Here is a 19,023-nt window from a genome sequence, read left to right as displayed (position 1 = left end):
CTTCAGCAATGTGGCCGTGGTGCTTTGCTCCAGAATGGAGAGCTTCAGCCATGGACTGGGCGGACTCTCTTGAAGAGAAGGGCAATGTAAGAAATCACTCTTGATTCTGCTCCCATTGTGCTTTATCCCCGGCCCAAGAGGAGAGTGGTTGAAAAGCAGAAAGGTAAGCGATGGGGGGGCACCCTTTGCAGCTGAGCCTAAGGCTGCTAAAAAAGCAGGAGCCCCTGCCAATCTCCAGGGGAGCCTAGGAAGGCCTACTGGCCCAGCAGCCGGAGCTCTTTGGCTTCCCTGGCAGCTTGCTCGGATGACGGCTAATAATGGACTTGCCATAGAAAGATCGGCGGAGAGATCCGACTGCTCCTGCCTTACAGAATTCCATCAGTTGGAGGGAAGCGGCTTTCTGATGGTGGGGGGGGGCGATGCAGCCATGCAACCACACGGGGAGGTCTCGCTCTGATGCCTGGGCAAAAAGGCGGCGTCGGCGGACGATTGCGCAGAGCCGGCAACGGCCGCTAGTTTTGCGGCTTCGCCGGCTGACGACAGCGCCGTTCAAGGTTGAGCCCCGCGCTGCAGGGCCCCGGACGCGGCTCATGCATATTCAGCGCGCTTTGTCCGCGTGACAGAGGGAGGCGGAGCCAGCCGGGCAGCCGCGGCCGCTGGGTGACCGGAAGAGCCGCAGGAGGAGGAGGAGCGGCGGCGGCAGCGGGCAGGTAACCGGCGGGCGCGCGAGGGATGTCGGCCCCGCGACCGCTGCGGCCCTCTCCCCCCCACGCCTCCGGGCCCGGCGGGGCGGCCGGGAGGGCCAGCCGAGACCCCCGCGCGGCACCTCGGCCAAGAAGGGACAGCCCCTTCCCTGGCGGGCGTCCCGAGGGCCCGAGCCGGCCTCCCTGCGGCGCTTCCCGGCGCTTGCGATGGAGGCACGGAGAGGGCCGCTGCTGCGCTCCCTATGGCCTCGCTCGGGCATTGCGACGCTCTGCTTTAGCGGCACCCCCGGGAGGCTAAACGGTGGTGGGCTCTTTCCCAGCAGGAGCTGGAGCTGAACCGGGACTGCAGCCCAGCAGGTTAGGCGCCATGTCGACCGAGGCTACCGAGCTGATGGATGAGCCGGAAAGCCATTCTTACGAGGAGGAGGAGGAGGAGGAAGAAGAAGAGGAGGAGGAGGAGGAGGGGGAGGAGGAGAAGACCAGCAGGTAGCATCTCCGGCTTCTTAGAGGGGCAGGTGGAGGCTGAGAGAGGCTGAAGTGCCTGGCAGGAGCTTCATGCAAGGGAGGAGGCCTTTTCTGGGGGGGGGGGGAGGCCGGCTTCATCCTGGAGCAGAGAGATTGGCCCCCTCTGGGACTGCTGATGCCAGTTTGCAGTTGGCACAGCAGATCTCTGACTTTGCCCGTTCCCTTCTTTGAGGAGTGAGCTTGGCTGCCAGGGCCTGGGGTGCTAAAAGTGGGAGATGTGGTTATTTGTGGTGCAGAGCCTGCTCTCCTCAATGCCCCACAGAGTTGAGGGCCTGCCCTGCTGCCTGCAGATGATTTGAGCTTGCAATGCCCTGCCACTCTCCCCGGGACCCCTGTCTCTCCACAGTCCCACAGACCTGTCTGAGCTGCTGAAGGAAGGGACCAAGGAGGCCCATGACCGGGCTGAGAATACCCAGTTTGTCAAAGATTTCCTGAAGGGACACATCAAGAGGGAGCTCTTCAAGGTATATCCAGCTTTATCCAAGTCCTGGGTCTCTGGTTGGGGTCAGAAGAGGAGACAAATTTAGCCCATTCTGATGGATGCCTTACTCTGGAGCAGGACAGCTCCATCTGTGGCAGAAGAGGGTTGGCTTCTCTGGAGTCACCCCTCCCTCCATCTCAGCAGATCTTTCTGGGGTCCTTTAATGGTTTGTATCTCCTTTTTCTGACTTAAGAAGCATAGAAAATGAAACCTTCGTTCCTGGATGGGTCCAACGGGGCTGCTGCTTTCACTGAAGCAAAGGGGCGTTGCTGTTTTTGGCACATTGGCCTCAGGGAGCAAGGCAGCCACAGGCAAAGCAGTCCAATGGCTTGGGCAACAGGGTGCACTGGTAGCCACTGGCCTTTCATGGCTCCTTTTGTTTCCTTGCAGCTGGGCACAGCAGCCCTTTATTTCACCTACTCGGCGCTGGAGGAGGAGATGGAGCACAACAAGGACCAGCCCAGCTTTACCCCTCTGTATTTCCCCTTGGAGCTGCACCGGAAAGAAGCCTTAGCAAGAGATCTGGAGTATTTGTATGGGGAAGGCTGGGAGGAGAAGATCCAGTGCTCAGAAGCCACTCAGCGCTACGTGGATCGCATCCATCATGTTGGGCAGCAGGAGCCGGAGCTCCTGGTGGCCCATGCTTACACCCGCTACATGGGGGACCTTTCTGGGGGTCAGGTGCTGAAAAGGGTGGCTCAGCGTGCACTGAAGTTGCCAAGCAGTGGAGAAGGAATCAACTTCTACATGTTTGAAAACATTTCCAACCCCCAGCAGTTCAAGCAATTCTACCGAGCCCGGCTGAACGCCCTGGATGTGTCCCAGGAGACCAAGGAGAGGATTGTCAAGGAGGCCAACAGAGCCTTTGAATTCAACATGCAGGTGTGCAGTTGCTGGATTTCAGGGTGCCTGCTAAAGCCAACCCTCCCTTAATCCATCCTTCTGGGGCTGGATGGGGGCTCTTTTCCCAAGGCCAGTTGACCCTGCAGGGCTGCCTGCCATTGCCTTCTCCCTCAGCTCACACCTAAGCAGCCAGTGGTACCAAGTTCAGGTTTTTCTGTGGCCAAATGAGCGTCTTTTGTGGCATGTCAGGCTTGAGCCAGGAGACCTCCAATTGCTGCCTACCTCCTGTTTCGACATCCTAAGGGACAGGCCTGGCGTCCTCCAGCAGCAAACCGAGTCTTTCGGCTCCAGAGCTTGGTCCAGCCCACCGCTGTTGAGGCGGTTACTGCTATCGGGCAGCTCTGATTTGCTGTCTGGCTAGAGCCCAGAACAGCTCACAAGGGCTGGGCCTAGATCAGCTGAGCACTCCTGGCGACTGTTATTTCAGTTTAGGGCAACCTTGGACTTTGTCTGCAGGTCTTTGAGGAGCTGGACAAGATCGGGGCTTTATTACCAGAAGAAGCCCAAGATGGCGGCCTCCCAGTGCATGATGGGAAAGGAGACATGCGCAAATGCCCGTACTATGCATCAAAACTCGGTAGGTCCCCCTCTTCCCCCTCTTCCCCCTCTGGCTTCCTCCAGCCTCTAACGGTCTTCTTCCTCCTCAGCCGGCTCCAAGGACACTGCCTGCCCCTGCCACCTCGCCTTGGCTGCCCTGAAGCAGCCCACCGTCCAGCTGGTCTTGGCAGCCTGCGTTGCAGTCACTGCTGGCATTGCAGCCTGGTACGTGATGTGAGGCTGGGCACCGGCTGCCCATTGGCCCTTGAAGAAAGTGCTCTTTTTCTCCATTGAAATAAGTGGACTTTTAATGCCGGATTTAATTGAGGAAACATTAAACCCAAATCCAGTGTACAAATGCCTATGTCTCCAAACAATTGGGAACAGAACTAATCAGAAAATCTGAGCTATTGGCTTGGGGAGAGAAGGGGCCCGAACGGTTAGAGCTTTTCTCTTCCACGCTACGTGGAGGGCGGGAGGTGGGAGGACAGGCAGGCAGTCCTCTCGTCTGGATGCAGAATGCACTTCACTCCTGCTTAGTTGCAGGGGGGTTCTCCCATTTGTACATATGGAAAGTGGTCATGGTTTAATGTTCATGTAGCTTCTAGACTATGGCAATGCCTCTGACATAATAAAACTGATCTTTGGTTTCTGTAGTTTGCGTGATTTGGGGAGGGCACTTTCAGGCTGTGGCAGTCCTGCTTCTCTGCCTCATGAGTGTCTTCACCTGGCACGTGAGGGCATGTAAGCGGGCTGCCCACAGCCTTCTGAAAATACTGATAAGAGGGTCAAAATGAGCTCCAGGTTAACTTCTGGTCCTCCCTTGTCCCCTGCATAAAACCAAGGAATCCCCCCTTCTTCCTCTCTGGGGGACGAGCAGGGCTCCGTCCACTCCACCCCCCAACAGCCAGGCTCTGGATTACGCTCCAGACACACAGCACACACATCCACTCAGGGTCAGTCTTTTTATTTGATTACAAACACGGAAGAGTTTCGACAGGTTACTCCCCTCTAAGAAGAATGGGATGAGAACTCCCTGCTGGTTCCAACTGCTTTAGAGAGTCCTCAAACCCAGGCCTGGCCCATCCGTGCTCTGCAGCCTCAGTGGGCAGCCTTTGGGTGAACAGGTGCCTGGGCAGTACCAGACACGGGCACAAGTGCTTGAGGCAAGGCAGCTCAGGCTCTGGAAAATTGAGCCAGGGACTCGGACTAGCCACCTGCTATCCCACCACAAACTTCAGGAGCTCCTGTGCACCCTGTTCATCAGGGTCAGGCAAGGGCTTTTTAGCAAAACTAGTGCAAAATGGCATGTGTGTGTGCCTCTTCGGGATTTTCACATTTCCGTAAAGTAGTTACTAAGTTTAGTACCTGAAACAACAAGCAATCACAAAGGGAATCTGGGACAAGCATATTTTCTCAGCTCAGGGTTGGCTCGGACTAGAGGAATATCTGCAGCCAGGAAGGGGAGAGGGGGAGGCTGGCTCTGGGCCTCCTGCACGCCTCCAATGGTCAAACAGGATTCAGGTCCAGCTAAAAGGGACAGTGCCATTGGCCCAAACAAGTTGAGAGAGATGGCTCAGACAAAACAAGATAAGGGATGATGGGGAGCCAGCTCTCACTGCTTGCGTGGGGTGCCCTACACTTTGGCTGGGCCTCTTCTTTCTCCTGAAAAAAGTCTCTGAGCAGCTCAATGCCACTGCTTCACTCTGTCAGGCACAGCTCCTGCAAGCAAGAGGCAGACTGGCTTCCGGTGTCTGGCCATAATCTACAAAGCACAGGGAGCTGTGCAGAATCAAAAAACAACCTCTTCAGAACTGCAAAGAGCAATCATAGATGTGGAAACGAAACCTTCAAGCTTTCCCTTTGAAAGAAAGGTAGGCCTCAGCAACGCCTAGGATAGGCAGAAAAGCCAACAGCTCTGGACTTCTAGAGGTGGGAGCTTGGCAAGTTAAACGTGTCTCCCTAGAGAGTGGAGACAAAGACCACAGAACAGGACAGTAGACTGGATCTTTGGAACTACTCCAGTTAAGGAGAGGACGAGGGATTGCCCACCTGCTCCTTGTGAGGAGACTGCATGGGAGTGGTCTATTGTGCATATCAGTTCCAGGAGACAAAGAGATTGGCTGGCGCCTTTTAAAGGACACTAACATTCCTTCTAATCACTTTTGGAAGTCACTCATTTAAATATCTTAATGCTAACAGTCTTCAGAGGGACAAGTTTGAAATTTCAAAGTGAATAAATGTTTAACTTAAACAAAAGAAAATTTGTAAGTTTCAGGACTTTTAAAAAAATTGAAAGGTAAAAAGCCAAACAAGATTTTGAAATAAAGTTATAAACAAATTAAAACTCCAGAAAATTTGAAATATTGAAAGTTCTACCCTAAGATTTTGAAATTAACTATATAATATAAATAGCTTTGTGTAAGAACCAGAATTATTTTGGTTACTGCAAGTCAGTATAGATAAGAGACCCTGTGATTAAATTGGACAATAAAGGGGACTAAAATCCAGGTCCCCAAAAAACAAAAACTCCAGTTTGTCTTTAGGATTTGCAAAATTATACAAAATACTGTTAACATTTAAATTAAAGATCTTTGAAGAATAGGGCCAGAAATCATTATTAACAGTATCAGTAGCCATGTCTGTTTCTCTGAATAGACTGTCTAGAAGATCAAGAAATGACAGACGTGCAACAAATTTTAATTTATGCAAAAATAGTGGAATCAGAAATATTGGGTAGAAAAGTATGGATTACAAAATAGACAAGGCTCTCAAACTGGAAATAAAATTGATAGGAACATGCGTGGATACCAGGAGAAGGACCCTGATAAGGACTTTTTACTGGATAAATAATAGAAGTTGGTTAAGGCTTAGAAAATCAAAAGGTAGATACAAAAGGCAAACCAAGAGTGTCACTTGGATAATGGCTTTCCACTGGATTTACAAAAGGAGCCTGTTACGCAAAGCAGCCAGAGAAAAAGACGGCATCCAAATGAATTGCAAATCAAGATTGTTAGAAGTAAAAGAAAGGAATATATGGTAGCTTTGCTGATCAAGGTTAAAGCAAGGCATGTTTTTATAAACCTCTGTTTTATGGACCTTTTGCTAAAACCAGGACTGAAAAGCTGATGGTTTATGATTTTATGTATGGAAAAGATGGGAAGAAAAAATATTTGTAACTTTGTAAGGGGGCAATATGAAATTTGATTTTACTTTTGAAGAAAATGGGAAGCCACTTTACATATTTTTCTTTCCTTTTTCCTATTTATCTTTTCCTTACTTTGTACTTCTATGCTATTTTTTTCTGACTTTAAGGTGTATTTGTTTTTACTATTATATTTAAGCTCTTTACTTAAGAAAATAAAATTTAAAGAAAAAGCTAAGTACCTACAGACTTTGCTCCTTCTCCCTCTACCTGCTGCAGATCAGTGCCCACTGAAGGGTTAGGGTTAGCTACTTGCCTTCGGGGAGGAGAGCCACCCATCTGGTTCAGCTTCCCCTTTGCATCCCCACACCCCAGGGCCAGCCCAGCAGATTCCCCCACAGCCCTGGGGGGTGGGGGGTGGGGCACAGCCCCTGAGCCTCTCTGGGCGAAGGAAGAAGCATGAAAGCAGACGGGAAAGGCAAACCAGGAGGCAGCGGCAGAGCTCTCCAGCCGAGCAGGCCCTGCTAGCACATGTGCTTGTAGGTGTAGATGTAGGCCTTGCAGTTGGGACAGGTGTGGGTCACATCCTTAAATTCATCAATCAGACAGGGGATGAAGCAGCAGCCCAGAGTGCACCTGGAAGGGAGAGGAGAAATGAGGGGCAGGAGGGGCTTCTTTGCATCCACTGGCCGGGGAGGGTTCCCCTTCCCTCCCTTGTGCCCCCTCCCTCCACTGGGAGCCCACAAGACAGTCTGCCCCAAAGGAATGGCTTGCAGGGACTGGTACACTCCCCACACCATTTCCCTCCCCCAGCCTTCTCCAAACTCAGATTTCACAGCCACCCCCACCCCCACCCTTACCCGATAAAGCAGCAGAAGAAGCCAAGGAGAAAGTTCATGAGGCCAATTTCATGAGTGATTTTGGTGGTGATGGCCTGCTGGCAGTGTGGGCACACTGTTGGGACAGGAGCAGCCTGGAATATCTCGCCCTGCAGGACCGTCACAGTGGTTGCGGTGCCTGATGGCACTAGCACAGTTGCTGTTTGCCCTCCAGCAGGGGCATAGGGGCCAGTGGGAGGATGGTAGCCCAAGGGGGCGTGTGGCCCTGGAGGCACATAGTAGCCACCTACAAAGAAAGGGAAGAAGGGACTTGTTTAAGGCCCAGAGAACTCCGAGGGGACTCTGGCCACTGGCATCCTAACAGGCCAGGCAGAGAGACTAGAGATCAGCCTGTCCCAATTCCTCCTTCCTGGCTGCACTTGAAGCCTCCAAAGCAGAGCAACTGCTCAATGGACCACAGTCTGGCTAGCTGCTGCACTGGGTTTCGTGGCCTTGTAACCAAAGGCCACTTGAGGGCAGCACAGAACTGAGGCCCCAAGTAGAGAACCACCTGCTGTTCCACCCAGAGCAGCCCCTCACCTTATTTCTGTTCTCTGCAGCTTGAAAGATCTAATTGGAGATTTATATGCTGCCTTGATATTGCAACAACAGGACATTCTCCTGCCACACTTGGCTTGTGTGCCACTCCAGCCCTGAGCAGCTTTTAGCCTGGCAAACCCCTGGGTGGGGGTTGAAACGAAGCCCTCCCCGTCTCCCATGCCACTCACCAGGGAGGAAATAGGGCATCGAGCTGTCTGCTGGCACAGGGGTGGGAATGAAGCCCGGCTGGGGGGGAGGCATGGCTTCATAGGGTGGGGGGCCAACATCGGAAGGGGGCTGCACCATGACTGGAGGGCTCCTACCTGAGAAGATTTGGAAAAACGGGGTGTCACATGGAGAGAACAGTGACCAGGTGGGTAACAGGCCACAAACAGAGCCTCACCTGCGGGGAAGGGGAACCCATCCTTCTCTTCCAGGAGGGGTGCTGATGGGCCCCCAGGATAGGGTGGAGGAGGGTCACTGGACATGCTGAAAGAAAGAAAGAAAGAAAGAAAGATGCAGAGCTGCTGAGATGGGCGGCAGGCAGGCTATGAAAGGTATGAGAAAAAGAGCCGAGATCTCAGCCAGGGGAAAGGGGGGGGGGCTTTTCTCTTGGGATTCTTGACAAAAAGATTGCCACAAGTGGCCCAACCTCCTGCTGGTGACTTCAGGGGAGAGGACAAATCGAGGCTTTCCTCCTGCCCCTCTGCTGGCCTGGCCTGAAGGGCTTTGCCCTAAATGAGACAGAGAGATAAAAACCTATAGCCAGTCGGACAGGGGTGCTTGGCTCAGAAGGAAAGGGATGCCCCAGCTTTCCCCAAGGCTTCCCCTTCCAGGGCGTCTTTGCTAGCAACTGAGCATCACAGAGAGGCTGCTGGGGGAGATGAATTCCTGGCTGTTATGCAAATTCATCCCTCTGGCCACACCGTCCCTGCAGGTGGAGTCAGCCACCTCCTTAACTTGGGGGGGGGGACACATCAGCCAGGACCATAAGGGCATTTCCAGACCCAAAGGGATGGACCCATTTTGAGCCTGACCCTTTGGGGGGACGCAAGAGGATCCTGTCAGACTGCGGGTGAGGGCACCACTGTGGTCTCTCTTTAGGACATCTGTTCAAAGGTGGCAGGCTTTGTGCCAAGAAAAGCCCCTTTCCTGGATCAGAACAGGGACAAACAGGGCTGGTGCACAGAAAGGGAAAGGGAGGCAGTCAGGTGCCTTGGGGAAGTTTCTTCCTGTGGAGATCACTTTAGAAAGCAGCTTTCACCCCTGGGGGGGCACAGACCCTCTGCCCTCCAAGGGACAGCTCCTGCCTTGCATTAAGCACCACGTGGCTCCCAAGATTCCAGCAAGCTAACCACGAACAAGTAAATCATCCAAAAAAAAAATCCTCTCCAGCCAAAACAACAGCAGCAAATCAAGGTAACCCCGCAGCTGAAAAGTCACTATAAAATCTCCAATAACTGCATTAAGATTGACAGTCCAGATGCTCCTTTTGTGCAAAAGACCCAGCAGCCTCTTGTAGAGCAACACACGGGCGGCAGCAGGCTCCCCTCCGTGGGTTCATCCCCCAAGGGCAGTCCCCTCCCGCAGGCCTGAGCACGCGCCCCGATCGCTCGGGGAGCCCCGGGGCCGAAGAGCAGAGCCTCCCGGGAAGGCAGCTGGCAAGGGGGCCCGGCCCTGTTTCCCACCGGCCGAAGGCGGCCACGGCCACACTCCCCTTGGCAGACCCGGCCCGGCCCGCACTCCGCCTCGGCGTCAAAAGCCCCCGTGGGGGGGCAGCAAGGGCGGCCGCGGGGCCAGGGGGAAAGGGGGAAAGGGGCCAAGCGGCCGTCCGAAGGCAGCCTCACTCGCTCAGAACCGTCAGAGCCCTGGCGGAAGCGCTGGGCAGGCAAAGACGGAGGCCCGGTAGATCAGCGCCGGCGCCCGGCATCCCCGTCCGGGAGCGGCGGCAGAGCGCGGGCTTCCCTCGGGCCTTTCCGGGCCTCCTTCGGGACAGCAACCCGAGGCGGCCACTGGGCGCCGCTTCGCCTCCCGGCAGATTGCGGGAAGGCCGCTCCTATCCCCCCTCCCGAGGCGGTTCCGGGGCTGGAGACCCTCTGCCCGCCTAGGGGCTCCCAAACCGCAGCCCCCCCACCCCCCGCGGGCCCAGCGGCCGCGGCTCCCTCCGGAGGGCGACCGGGAGGCACCTGCAGCGGCGCGGCTGGGGAGAGCGGGGGCCTCGACCGGCGGGGCTGGCAGCGTTCCCCGCGGGGGGCGCCGGGTAGGGTAGTCCGGGAGGCCACAAGCCCCGGCATGCCGCGCGCAAGGAGCCCTGAAGGCTCTGCCACCCGCCTCCGCCCCCCCCCCGCCCCTGCCTCACCTGCGGAGCGGAACGAGCGAGCAGCTTCGGAGCCCGGCAGAGCGGGGCGGGGCCTCGGGGCGACGGGACCAATCCAGATTCGTGAAACGCCCCCCGCGCGCCGGAAAGCCCCCCCCAGTGCCGAGACGCGTGTCGGCATGGTTGTCTGAACGCAGCGGGGCTGGCGCGGTTGATCGGGAGCCCCGTGATGCCGCCGTCCCCGGTGCAAGGGAGGGCGAGCGGCACGGAAGAGGCGCTCTGGGCGCACTCTGGAAGGCCGAGCCCATCCCTGCCGCCGCAGCCGGGCCTCGTGGCCGGCGTAGGGGTGGCGCCAGGGCCAGGCTTGCTCGGGGGCCCCTGGCAGCGGCTCCCGGCTCGCCCGCCTCCGCCCCCCGCGCCGCGTTCCGGGTCTCCTAGCAACGGGGAGAAACTTTCCCGCGAGCAGAACGCCGCCGCCCGCCGCTGATGCCGGATCCCGGCCCGGGGCCGCCTGCCGCTTGCGAGCCGCGAGCCTCCCCAGGGCAGCGGGACCATGAGCCGCACCCTCTCCTTCGTGGAGCTGATCAACCTGGCCATCGGGACGCCGGAGCTGGGCAATGTCAACTTCAACGCGCTGCACCTGTTCCTGCACAGTCTGGTGGAGCACCTTCGCCTGCACGACGTGAGGAAGGAGGTGTCGGCGGAGGAGCTGGAGTTCATCAAGCCGCCCCCCAGCTCCGGGGCCTCCGCAGCCACCTCGGCCACCGAGACCCTCCCGGCGGTACAGAAGTCCAGTTCCATCTTCCACCAGATGCAGGAGAGGATCACCGCCATCGAGAGGCAGCTCCGCTTTCTGAATGAGCCCCCCGACACGGCAGAGCTGCTGGCCCGCAGCCAGGGCATGGGCCAGCCTGCCCTGGACATGTGGCAGATGATGCAGCTGAAGAAGAAGCTGGAGCTGAATGAGGAAGGCATGACCAAGGTAACCCCGCTTGCCCTGCAGCAGGGCCCCAAACTGCACCCCCTCCAGGCTTCCAGTCAATGCTCAGCTGGCCATACATGGCTGGAGTTGCCCAGACCTCTGCTGCCCATCGGGCAAAGAAGTTCACAAATAGAGAATTCCTTGCTGGGTGAATAGAGAAGCTTTGAGCAACCAGTAATGGGGAACATGCCCCCTGGCACCTTTGTGTGTGAGGACAGCTCCCTCCCTTTTCTGCGACTCGCCTACTGCTTCCCCAGTGACCCACCATCACTTCCACCATCTCTTTCTTATGCCATTTGAGTTCCAAACGTTAAGTAAATCCCCAGAGAGGCAGGGTTCTTCTCTGGGCCGTGCTCTAAATTCCTAATTCCCCACCTTCCTCCTGTGGGCCTTCAAGCAACTGTGGGCTGCTCAGGCATAATTAAGGGATCTCAGGTGTCCTATCTAGTTGTGGGGCTGTGGAGCCACGAAGGTTCTGAGAATGAATGTGTGCCCCCCACCCCGCCCTTTCTCTAGATTGCAACAACCGTATGAATGGCCTGCAAACAGTGCAGAGTCTCCGTCAACCACACATTGGTCTTTGGCCCTCCGTGACGCCTCCTGTTTTCCCATTCAGGCCATGAACACGTTGCAGGACCTGCTGAATAGCATTTGCTCTCTGAAAATCGCAACGGAGGGCTTTCAGCAAGAACTGGGGCAGCTGAAAAAAGACGTTGCCCAGGTGAGCGGTCCTGAGGGAGAGAGACACTGGGCTTGGGTCCCGAAGGGTGCTTTTGGTGATCCTCGCCTGGCTGCAGCTCTGACCCTGGTTTTGCTATTAACAGATCAACGGGGAAGAAATGAAAGAGCGGCTGCTATGCCTGGACAAACAGGCCAGGATGATGGAAGAAATGAAGGAGCAATTGGTGAGGGAATCCCAAACCCTCGTGCCCTTACCACTCCCTTGGTGCCCCCCAGACCCATTAACCCAATGCCCTGCCTCTCTTGCCTCTCAGTTTGCCCCTTGCAGCCACCCCTGTTGAACCTGCTGGCAGAGGGAGCGGGGCAAGGCCTTCAGATGGGCAGGCAGAGCATCAGGGAGTGCGGAAATGGGGGTGAGATGATGTGGTGGAACTTCAAGGACACCCCCCCACACACATACTTCTTCAAAGGCTGGCTGGACCTCGAGAGCATTTAGGCGGTTACCGTATGCACCAAGAAGGACAGTGGCACTTCCATAGGGGGCACCTGAAACTTTAATTAAAAAGATACATAATCTCTTTAATGTATAAAAACTGTCCAGTTTTGGGCACCACTCTCCCCTCCTTAGTACCCCTTTCTCAGCCCCTGGACAGATGCTCTTGGGCTTTGCAGACAGGCCCTGGGAGGCTCCAGTCCTCTTCTCGGCCCTTGTTTAAGACAAGCCTCTGCCTAGTTTAAGACATTTAAAATATTTGCCTTGGCTGCCCCTTCCCCAACGGGCTCAACCTTCTCCTCCCCCTGCGGGCACAGGGCCTCGTAAAAGAAAGGGTCAGCCTATCTGCAAGTGCCTCGAAGGTGGTGTCCTGGAGTGCCCTTTGCGAGACGCTCACCGGCAAAGTGAGTATGGCTGAATTTCATCCTTACCCTGAAGGCCCAGATGGGGCATCTGGCAGCTCTCTGTGCCTGCCTAGTTCCCTTGGCATGATGGGAGCAAGCCCACCAACACACAGGTGAGTCAATTCACATCCTTGGACAAATTGGATCCTCTTGACTCACCTGGGAAGGCAAAGTGCAGCAAGAATGGGTTGGGTCTGGAGGCCAGGACCTCCCTTGCTCAGGTGAGGAAGGTAGCCATGCTGATGCCATATGGCTGAACAGCAAGTGCTCTTTTTGAGGAGACTCCTGCCTGCAAGGCACAGCTACCCTCCTGCCCCGCTCTGACATTTCAGACCTTCGAGGAAGAGGAAGGGGGCAGAGAGAAAGCGGACAGTAGCAGAGTGGAAGTGGACCGGGGCAGAGTGGAAGAGGACAGGGGCAGAGAGAAACCGGACGGAGGCAGAGTGGAAGAGGACAGGGGCAGAGAGAAAGCGGACGGAAGCAGAGTGGAAGAGGACAGGGGCAGAGAGAAAGCGGACGGAAGCAGAGTGGAAGAGGACAGGGGCAGAGAGAAAGCAGACGGAGGCAGAGTGGAAGAGGACAGGGGCAGAGTGGAAGAGGACAGGGGCAGAGAGAAGACATCGCGGGAGATCCTGGCTGTTCTGAGCCAACTGCCCGAGAAGCACGAAGCTCTCCTGAAGCACATCACTCAGCTGGAGGCCCAGTTGAAGTACCCAGCAGGCCCTGCAGGTGAGCCTGAGGATAGCACCTATGGGGCCCCAGCTGCTGTTCCCTGGGGGGAATTGGGATGATGTCCAGTTGGGGGCTCTGTCTCCTGGCCCTCAGAATGAGGCTCTCTACCTGCCTTGAGGTCCGCAGCTTCAATACCCCTCCCCAGGCTGATTAAGTCTGAGCAATCTGGCACAAGTCCTTTTCTCCCCCATTTCTAGCTTTTGAAATGCCTCCCGAACTGAAGTCACTGCTGGAACAGATGGAGATATTGCAAACTCAAAGCCAGCAGGTGCCCCCGGGAGCGTAGGCTGGCAGGGGATGGGCATGGGGGGGCCCCTGCATAAATGTATTTCCACAAACATGCAAAGCCAAGGTACAGAGAGAGAGAGAGAGAGTGTCCGTTGTGGGGCGGGCTTAGGCCCACAACAGACACACTCCGTTGTGGGCAGGGCAATAGAAATTTAGAGACAACGTGTTAAAGGGGGCAAATCTCACCCAATGGTCTGGACATGCTCAGCAGCCCACTGCCATTGAGGGGAGGGGGCATGTCATCCAAGACGGCAGTCCAGTGGGGAAGAGGTTCTGGGTGGAAGCCCCCTTTGCCCTGGGCAACAGACAGACCCCAAAGTGCTTTCAGAATCCTGCCTGTTGGAGGCCTTGAGGCTGCTGCCTTCAAGAAAAGCCAATTGCAAATCAGGTCTGGGTTTGCCCAGGTGCCACAGAGCATCCGCCTGGACCTGTTCAGGGAAAGTGCTGGTCACAGCAGTGGCTGGACTCAGGCCAAAGTTGCTGGCCACACCAGGGAGCGGATGGAGATGCTGGCTTCTTCCTCAGGGAAAGGAGTCTCTGCAAGAGACCCTGGAGCAGATGGAGAGGCTGAGGGAACAATTTGAAAACCTGCAACAGGGAGTGGAGAGGTTATCCAGGAGTAGCACGGAGATGCAGGTAAGGGGCTGTACGGCCACTCAGTGACCGGCCACAGCTTGTGGCTGGTGGAGAAGCAGGGAAGCAGCCCAGGCAGTTTGAGCTGGAGGAAAAAATGGTGTTTATACTCCCTCTACAGATCATACGCAACCTGTTGCATCAGTTGGACATCAAGAAAGCCGATAAAGACTCGATCCAAGAGGAGATGAATGTGGTGAGGAGTCCCTGGGAACTGGAGGAGATGATCTTTCCCTCACCCCAATCAGGTCTCTGGTGTGGAAAAGAAACTGGGTTGGATGAAGCCTCTGGTTGCTTCTTTCCAACCTGAAGTCAGCCCAGTCTCAAACAGAAGAGAAATCCCAGGGATTTCGGCATGTCTGCTCCAGGATTAAGTGAAGTCCTGTCATTATCCATATAAAGCAAATGTCTTTCTTAAGAAAAGATGCCACTTTTTCCAGATACAGGCAGTCATGGGCAGTGGTGAAATTCCGAACTGGTTTGCTATCAGTTTGCTGGCTGTGCATGTGCACTGTGCGCCAAATGTGTGCTGTGTGTGTATGCGCAGTGCTCACTAAATGCATGCTATGCACACGCGCATGCGCATGCGCAGTACATGGCAAAAGGAGGGTTGGGGAGGTAAGTAGAAGCGAGGGGGGGATCAGCTGTGGTGCACCATTTAGCTTTGCTAGAAAGCAGGATTTTCTGCTTTCTAGCAAAGATAAACCCCGCTGCACAGCTGATAGTCGGAAATACCGACTATCAGAGGAACCAGTAGCTTCACCTGAACCGGAGCAAACCAGTAGCATTTCACCCCTGGTCATGGGGCTTCTGTGCCTTTAAGGGGAGGACATTCAACTGGCCTAGCTTCCTTTTTGTGCCTGCATAGCCCCAGCAGCAACTCAGGGAACTGATTCCCTGCCTCGCCCTCAGTCATTAAAACCACAGGAGCCCTTCTGGAAGGAAAAGGCACTTTCTCTCCCCTCCTAACCTGGGCAGTGGCTGTTGGGAAATCTGGCTCTAAGGGGGGAAATTGGAGGTTTTTCTCTCTTGGCCTAGTGATCTCCCCTGCCCCCCACTATGTCAGCTCCTGGGGTTCAGGGAGGACCTCTTTGTCTGCCCCAGAAAGCTGACAAGAGCGCGCTGGAGGCAATGGTGAACCACGGGCAGCTGCAGTTGGCCACCAGCCAACTCAGCGAGATGATGCAGGATCTGCTGCAGAAGATGTCCCTGCAGGACAAAGACTGGCAGAAGGCGCTCGAGAAGCTCTTTGTGGACATGGACTGCAAGGTGACCCTTCCCTGTCCAGCACCCTCCCCCACCGGGGAACCTTGGCTGCCACAGAGCAGACCTCTCCTGCTGAGTGAGACGGCCCACTCAGTCACCCTTGCTGCCCCACAGCTGGACCGCTTGGCCCTGGACCCTGTGAGCCGGCAGCTGGAGGAGGTGTGGAAGTTCATCAAGAAGTACCTGAGTGAGGGGCCCCGCTTTGACGCCGACAGTGCAGCTGGCTTCAAGAAGTGAGGAGGGGATAGCAGAGCCCAGCTGGGGGGGGGGTTGCATAGCCTGCCAGAGGCACCCCTTCTTCTGTGGGCCTGATAGAGGGAGGCTGGTGGAGCTGGGAATGCAGCTGGCCCTGGCACAACAGCCCTTGATTTGTGCCTTGCAGGCAACTCTTTGAGAGAGTGAAATGCATCTCCTGCGACCGGCCAGTGACCATGATGACCGGGCCGTAAGTATCCCTGGTGCTTTTCTGGGTTGGGCAGCAGATGGAGGAGCAGCAGCAGCTGCATTCACCCCGTGCTTCTTTCCAGGCATATGATCACTGTCCGGAAGGCCATGCTGAAGCCTCGTCCAGTCAGTGCCAGTGGCTACGAATACCTCTTCCACCAGCAGAAAAGGTCAGTGACTTGGCTGGGGATACTGGGGGGGTGGGGGGGTCCCTGGGCCGGCTAAGTGGGAGCTCTGGGAGCAGCTCTCACTACACGCCCAAAGAAAGCGCCTCCCTGCTGGATAGGAGGCTTTGCATTCCCAGCCATCAATTCCCCCCCAGCACTACATTCCCTTTATTGCTTGCCCCGCACATGGTGTCTGTGTCTCTGGGGTCGGGAGACCTGAGATGGCAGCCAGCCCGCTTGCTGCTGATGCTGAGCAGGGCTTCTGGCTCTCTTCCCAGGGATCAGGATCCGAGCGAGATGAGTAGCAACCCCCCTTTGCAGACCTGCTGGCAATGCCAAGCCCAGCAGCAAGCCTGCGCCCTCAAGCACCTGTCCCGGACCCAGGACTTCGCCACCCTCTACCCCTACGGGGACCCCACTGCCATCACCTACGACAACGTGAGCCATCCTAAGGGCCTACAAAGAGCAGGCGTGGGAGGGAGGGAGAAGTGCTCCTGAGCCTCTGGAAAGGGAGGTTCCTTCTCGGTAGCAGTCCAAAAAGGCAAGCTGCTCTCCTCCTGGTCCTGGGGTGGGGGCAGGGACTGTGGCCAATGGGTGGCCCCTTCTCTTTCTGTGTATTTCTTGTCTCAGACTGAAGTAGACATTCTGGGGGTGAACGGAGTCCTCTACAAAGGCCGAGTGAGCTCACATGCAGCAGAGCGGACGTTTGCCCTGCAGAAGGAATTTGCAGGTGGGTGAATTGGCCACCTTGCATGCCAGGGAGGGTTGTCACCTTTTCCCAGCCTGGCACTTCCAGATCCTTGAGAGGGCCCTTGGTGGGGAGGCATGTCTGTCATCCCAGGGGAAGCCCAGTAACTAGAAATCCCCTCCCTAGCCACAGGAGAGCCTGGCGGACTGCTCTGGCTTGCTCTCCTCATTCCCCAACTCAGTCACTCCTCACTTCAAGCACCCCATTCTTCTGCATGCCGAGAGTCTTGGCAACCTCCTCACAGCCTTGCTGTTATGCTTCCCCACACAGCTCTGAAGATTCCCCGGCCACCGACAGGGGTGCGAATGGAGAGAGTCCGCTCTGCCTTTGCAGACATCAGTGCAGTGCCCTACCCCTGTGAGTTGGCCTCTTTTCTGCCAGGGTTCCAGTTGTTCTGTTTTGGGGGTCCTCCTGCCATGTCCTTCCATGTGAAATATGAGCAGGGCGAGTGTAGCATGGGGGAAAATGGCTCTTGGGAAAAAATCCTGACCCTGCCTGGTTTCTCCTTTTTCCAGCCTCTGTCCTCCGTCGCGTGGGGTCTGCAATAGCCAACAGCAACCAGCGACCGCAGCAGCTTAGCTGTGATCCTGTGGACAGAACAATCATCAGTGGCACCCTCAGCGAAAGCCACGTTCAGAATGAAAGGAACGTTCCAGGCCTGTGAGCTAAACTCCATGAGCCCCACGTCATTTCCTCTCTCTTCTTAAATACTTGCCAGGTTCCTCCCAGAGGGGACAGGACGTGGTAGAGGCGGAGGTGTCTTGTGGGGTTCCCTTCCTTCCCTCTCAGCTGGGTTATCTGGGCTGGGCCTGCTTTCAGCCAGCCTCCATTATGGTGTCTTTCTAGGGGTAGCCATAGCTTTTAGCAGACTCCTTCCCTGAAGATTTTGGTCATCCCTGCCAGATCTCCAGTGCTGTAACAGAAGACACTGCTTCTCGTCCATCTGAAACAGAGGCCACAGACTTGCCTGGCTTTCAAAGGAGAGCGGCTGCGTCCACAACTACCATCATGCCCGAATTACGTCAGATGTTCAGCAGATCATGGGCTAACATGGTGCTTCTCTCCATGGTGAACCAGGATTCCCAAACAAAACATTCATTATGATGACAGTGAACACAAGTATTCCTGGGGCCAAGATCTGCCAGGGATTCCAGTTTGGGCCCGGGCATCTTCAGAAACCTGACCCATGTGCCTCTCCTTCCCTTTCCGTATGGGACCCCGGAAATATTCCTGATACTGTCCCTGTCTCAGCCATGGCACAGGAAAGCATTCATCTAGTGAGAAAATGATTCTATAAAGATTCTTTTTTTACATGCTGTGAACTGCTGCCTCTGTTCTGCAAGGAGCTTGGTTCTTTTCCCTCCGACCTCAGCAGTTCCCTTTGGTGGCTGATTAGCAAGAGAGGGAAAGGCGCCCTGATGGTCATCTTATGCCTTGGTAAAAGCAGATCAGTCCAGGCTGGTGGGTAGCTAAAAAGAGGAAATATTGGTGCCTAAAACCTAGATGTTGCCATGGGGTGCAGCTGGAGGCTTGTGGACTTTCTCGCATTCTCTTCCCCATAAGTGTGGGCCTGGGCGTGTTTCCCTGCAACAGTCTATCACCCTCCAAATCCAAAGGCTCTTGGGGGGGCAGAGAGCTGCCTCTCCTCTCTTTCCTGCGTGGAGTGGTGGCTGGGGCTCCAAAGGAAGCTCCATTCTTGATCCTCTTCCTCTAGGGGCCACTGAACCCCTTCCAGGAGCACCTTGACTCCCAGGAGTTTGCACTGCAGGAGCAGCTAGCCTCGTCCTGGTTGGGGTGGGTGGGAGAAGACCTCAACGGGAGAAGGAGGTCTGGTGGGCAGCTGTGCGGTGCTGCTGCTCCTGCGCCGCATTTCCAGCCATCTTTGGCTTTCCTGCTGGGGGGCAGGGGGGTGGCGCTGCGCCCGGACGTTGGGGCGGATGGCCGTTGAGAAGCCTCAGCTTTGGAGCCCCGCTTGGGAGTTCTCGCGGGTCTTTCCACTGCGGGCCGGCAGTCGCGAAACTCAGGCGGGGCGCCCACGATCTTCAGCACCCTGGATAGAGTTCGGCAGCCCCTTCGGAACCCCGCTCCGGCTCTGCCTGTGGACTTCAACTCCCATCATGCTCTGCCACTGTACGGCTTCCGCCCTAGTCCAGTG

At 55.9% G+C, this 19,023-nt stretch overlaps 3 protein-coding genes across 9 annotated transcripts; 2 read left to right on the top strand and 1 right to left on the bottom strand.

Annotated features, from left to right (window-relative positions):
- The first annotated feature begins 431 nt into the window (after positions 1-431).
- On the top strand, positions 432-3,802 carry HMOX2 (heme oxygenase 2). Of its 2 annotated transcripts, none has more exons than XM_058157743.1 (6): positions 432-710; positions 1,025-1,190; positions 1,576-1,693; positions 2,101-2,592; positions 3,070-3,190; positions 3,261-3,802. In XM_058157743.1, the coding sequence occupies exons 2-6, from the start codon at positions 1,072-1,074 to the stop codon at positions 3,386-3,388; spliced, it is 978 nt and encodes a 325-aa protein (XP_058013726.1). In that variant the 5' UTR covers positions 432-710; positions 1,025-1,071; the 3' UTR covers positions 3,389-3,802. The 2 variants fall into 2 exon arrangements, with proteins under 2 accessions (XP_058013726.1, XP_058013725.1); XM_058157742.1 differs by having other exon boundaries at positions 433-710; positions 1,028-1,190.
- Positions 3,803-6,683: 2,881 nt separating this feature from the next.
- Positions 6,684-10,602, bottom strand: CDIP1 (cell death inducing p53 target 1). 3 transcript variants are annotated; one of them, XM_058157745.1, is made up of 5 exons: positions 10,073-10,478; positions 8,117-8,202; positions 7,902-8,036; positions 7,156-7,420; positions 6,684-6,931 (listed from the first exon to the last, which is right to left on the bottom strand). In XM_058157745.1, the coding sequence occupies exons 1-5, from the start codon at positions 10,336-10,338 to the stop codon at positions 6,820-6,822; spliced, it is 864 nt and encodes a 287-aa protein (XP_058013728.1). In that variant the 5' UTR covers positions 10,339-10,478; the 3' UTR covers positions 6,684-6,819. The 3 variants fall into 3 exon arrangements, with proteins under 3 accessions (XP_058013728.1, XP_058013727.1, XP_058013730.1); XM_058157744.1 differs by lacking the exon at positions 6,684-6,931 and adding an exon at positions 8,366-8,447 and having other exon boundaries at positions 7,189-7,420; positions 10,073-10,602; XM_058157747.1 differs by lacking the exons at positions 6,684-6,931; positions 7,156-7,420 and adding an exon at positions 8,366-8,447 and having other exon boundaries at positions 8,030-8,202; positions 10,073-10,602.
- C14H16orf96 (chromosome 14 C16orf96 homolog) lies at positions 10,445-18,972 on the top strand. 4 transcript variants are annotated; one of them, XM_058157723.1, is made up of 17 exons: positions 10,445-11,012; positions 11,629-11,733; positions 11,837-11,917; positions 12,504-12,590; positions 12,923-13,319; positions 13,520-13,590; positions 14,136-14,246; positions 14,365-14,439; positions 15,348-15,512; positions 15,624-15,742; positions 15,892-15,954; positions 16,037-16,123; positions 16,399-16,558; positions 16,751-16,850; positions 17,139-17,225; positions 17,384-17,528; positions 17,772-18,972. In XM_058157723.1, exons 1-17 carry the CDS (start codon positions 10,584-10,586, stop codon positions 17,785-17,787), a joined length of 2,298 nt encoding a protein of 765 aa, XP_058013706.1. In that variant the 5' UTR covers positions 10,445-10,583; the 3' UTR covers positions 17,788-18,972. The 4 variants fall into 4 exon arrangements, with proteins under 4 accessions (XP_058013706.1, XP_058013704.1, XP_058013708.1 ...); XM_058157721.1 differs by having other exon boundaries at positions 17,715-18,972; XM_058157724.1 differs by having other exon boundaries at positions 10,877-11,012; positions 11,529-11,733; positions 17,715-18,972.
- The last annotated feature ends 51 nt before the right edge of the window (positions 18,973-19,023 follow it).

The sequence above is a fragment of the Ahaetulla prasina genome, chromosome 14 (assembly GCF_028640845.1).
Source record: "Ahaetulla prasina isolate Xishuangbanna chromosome 14, ASM2864084v1, whole genome shotgun sequence".
NCBI classification, from domain to species: domain Eukaryota; kingdom Metazoa; phylum Chordata; class Lepidosauria; order Squamata; family Colubridae; genus Ahaetulla; species Ahaetulla prasina.
This window is presented reverse-complemented; position numbering and strand designations above follow the sequence as displayed.

Bases quoted from the DNA above. Each gene is read 5' to 3' on its own strand.
- HMOX2 (XM_058157743.1), top strand. From the start codon at position 1,072: ATGTCGACCGAGGCTACCGAGCTGATGGATGAGCCGGAAAGCCATTCT. The intron at 1,694-2,100 runs GTATATCCAGCT...GTTTCCTTGCAG, and splicing joins TCAAGAGGGAGCTCTTCAAG to CTGGGCACAGCAGCCCTTTA. The intron at 2,593-3,069 runs GTGTGCAGTTGC...CTTTGTCTGCAG, and splicing joins CCTTTGAATTCAACATGCAG to GTCTTTGAGGAGCTGGACAA.
- C14H16orf96 (XM_058157721.1), top strand. From the start codon at position 10,584: ATGAGCCGCACCCTCTCCTTCGTGGAGCTGATCAACCTGGCCATCGGG. The intron at 14,247-14,364 runs GTAAGGGGCTGT...CTCCCTCTACAG, and splicing joins GGAGTAGCACGGAGATGCAG to ATCATACGCAACCTGTTGCA. The intron at 15,513-15,623 runs GTGACCCTTCCC...GCTGCCCCACAG, and splicing joins TTGTGGACATGGACTGCAAG to CTGGACCGCTTGGCCCTGGA.
- CDIP1 (XM_058157744.1), bottom strand. From the start codon at position 10,585: ATGGTCCCGCTGCCCTGGGGAGGCTCGCGGCTCGCAAGCGGCAGGCGG. The intron at 8,448-10,072 runs GTGAGGCAGGGG...TGTCTCATTTAG, and splicing joins TCGCTCGTTCCGCTCCGCAG to GGCAAAGCCCTTCAGGCCAG. The intron at 8,037-8,116 runs GTGAGGCTCTGT...AAATCTTCTCAG, and splicing joins TGGGTTCCCCTTCCCCGCAG to GTAGGAGCCCTCCAGTCATG.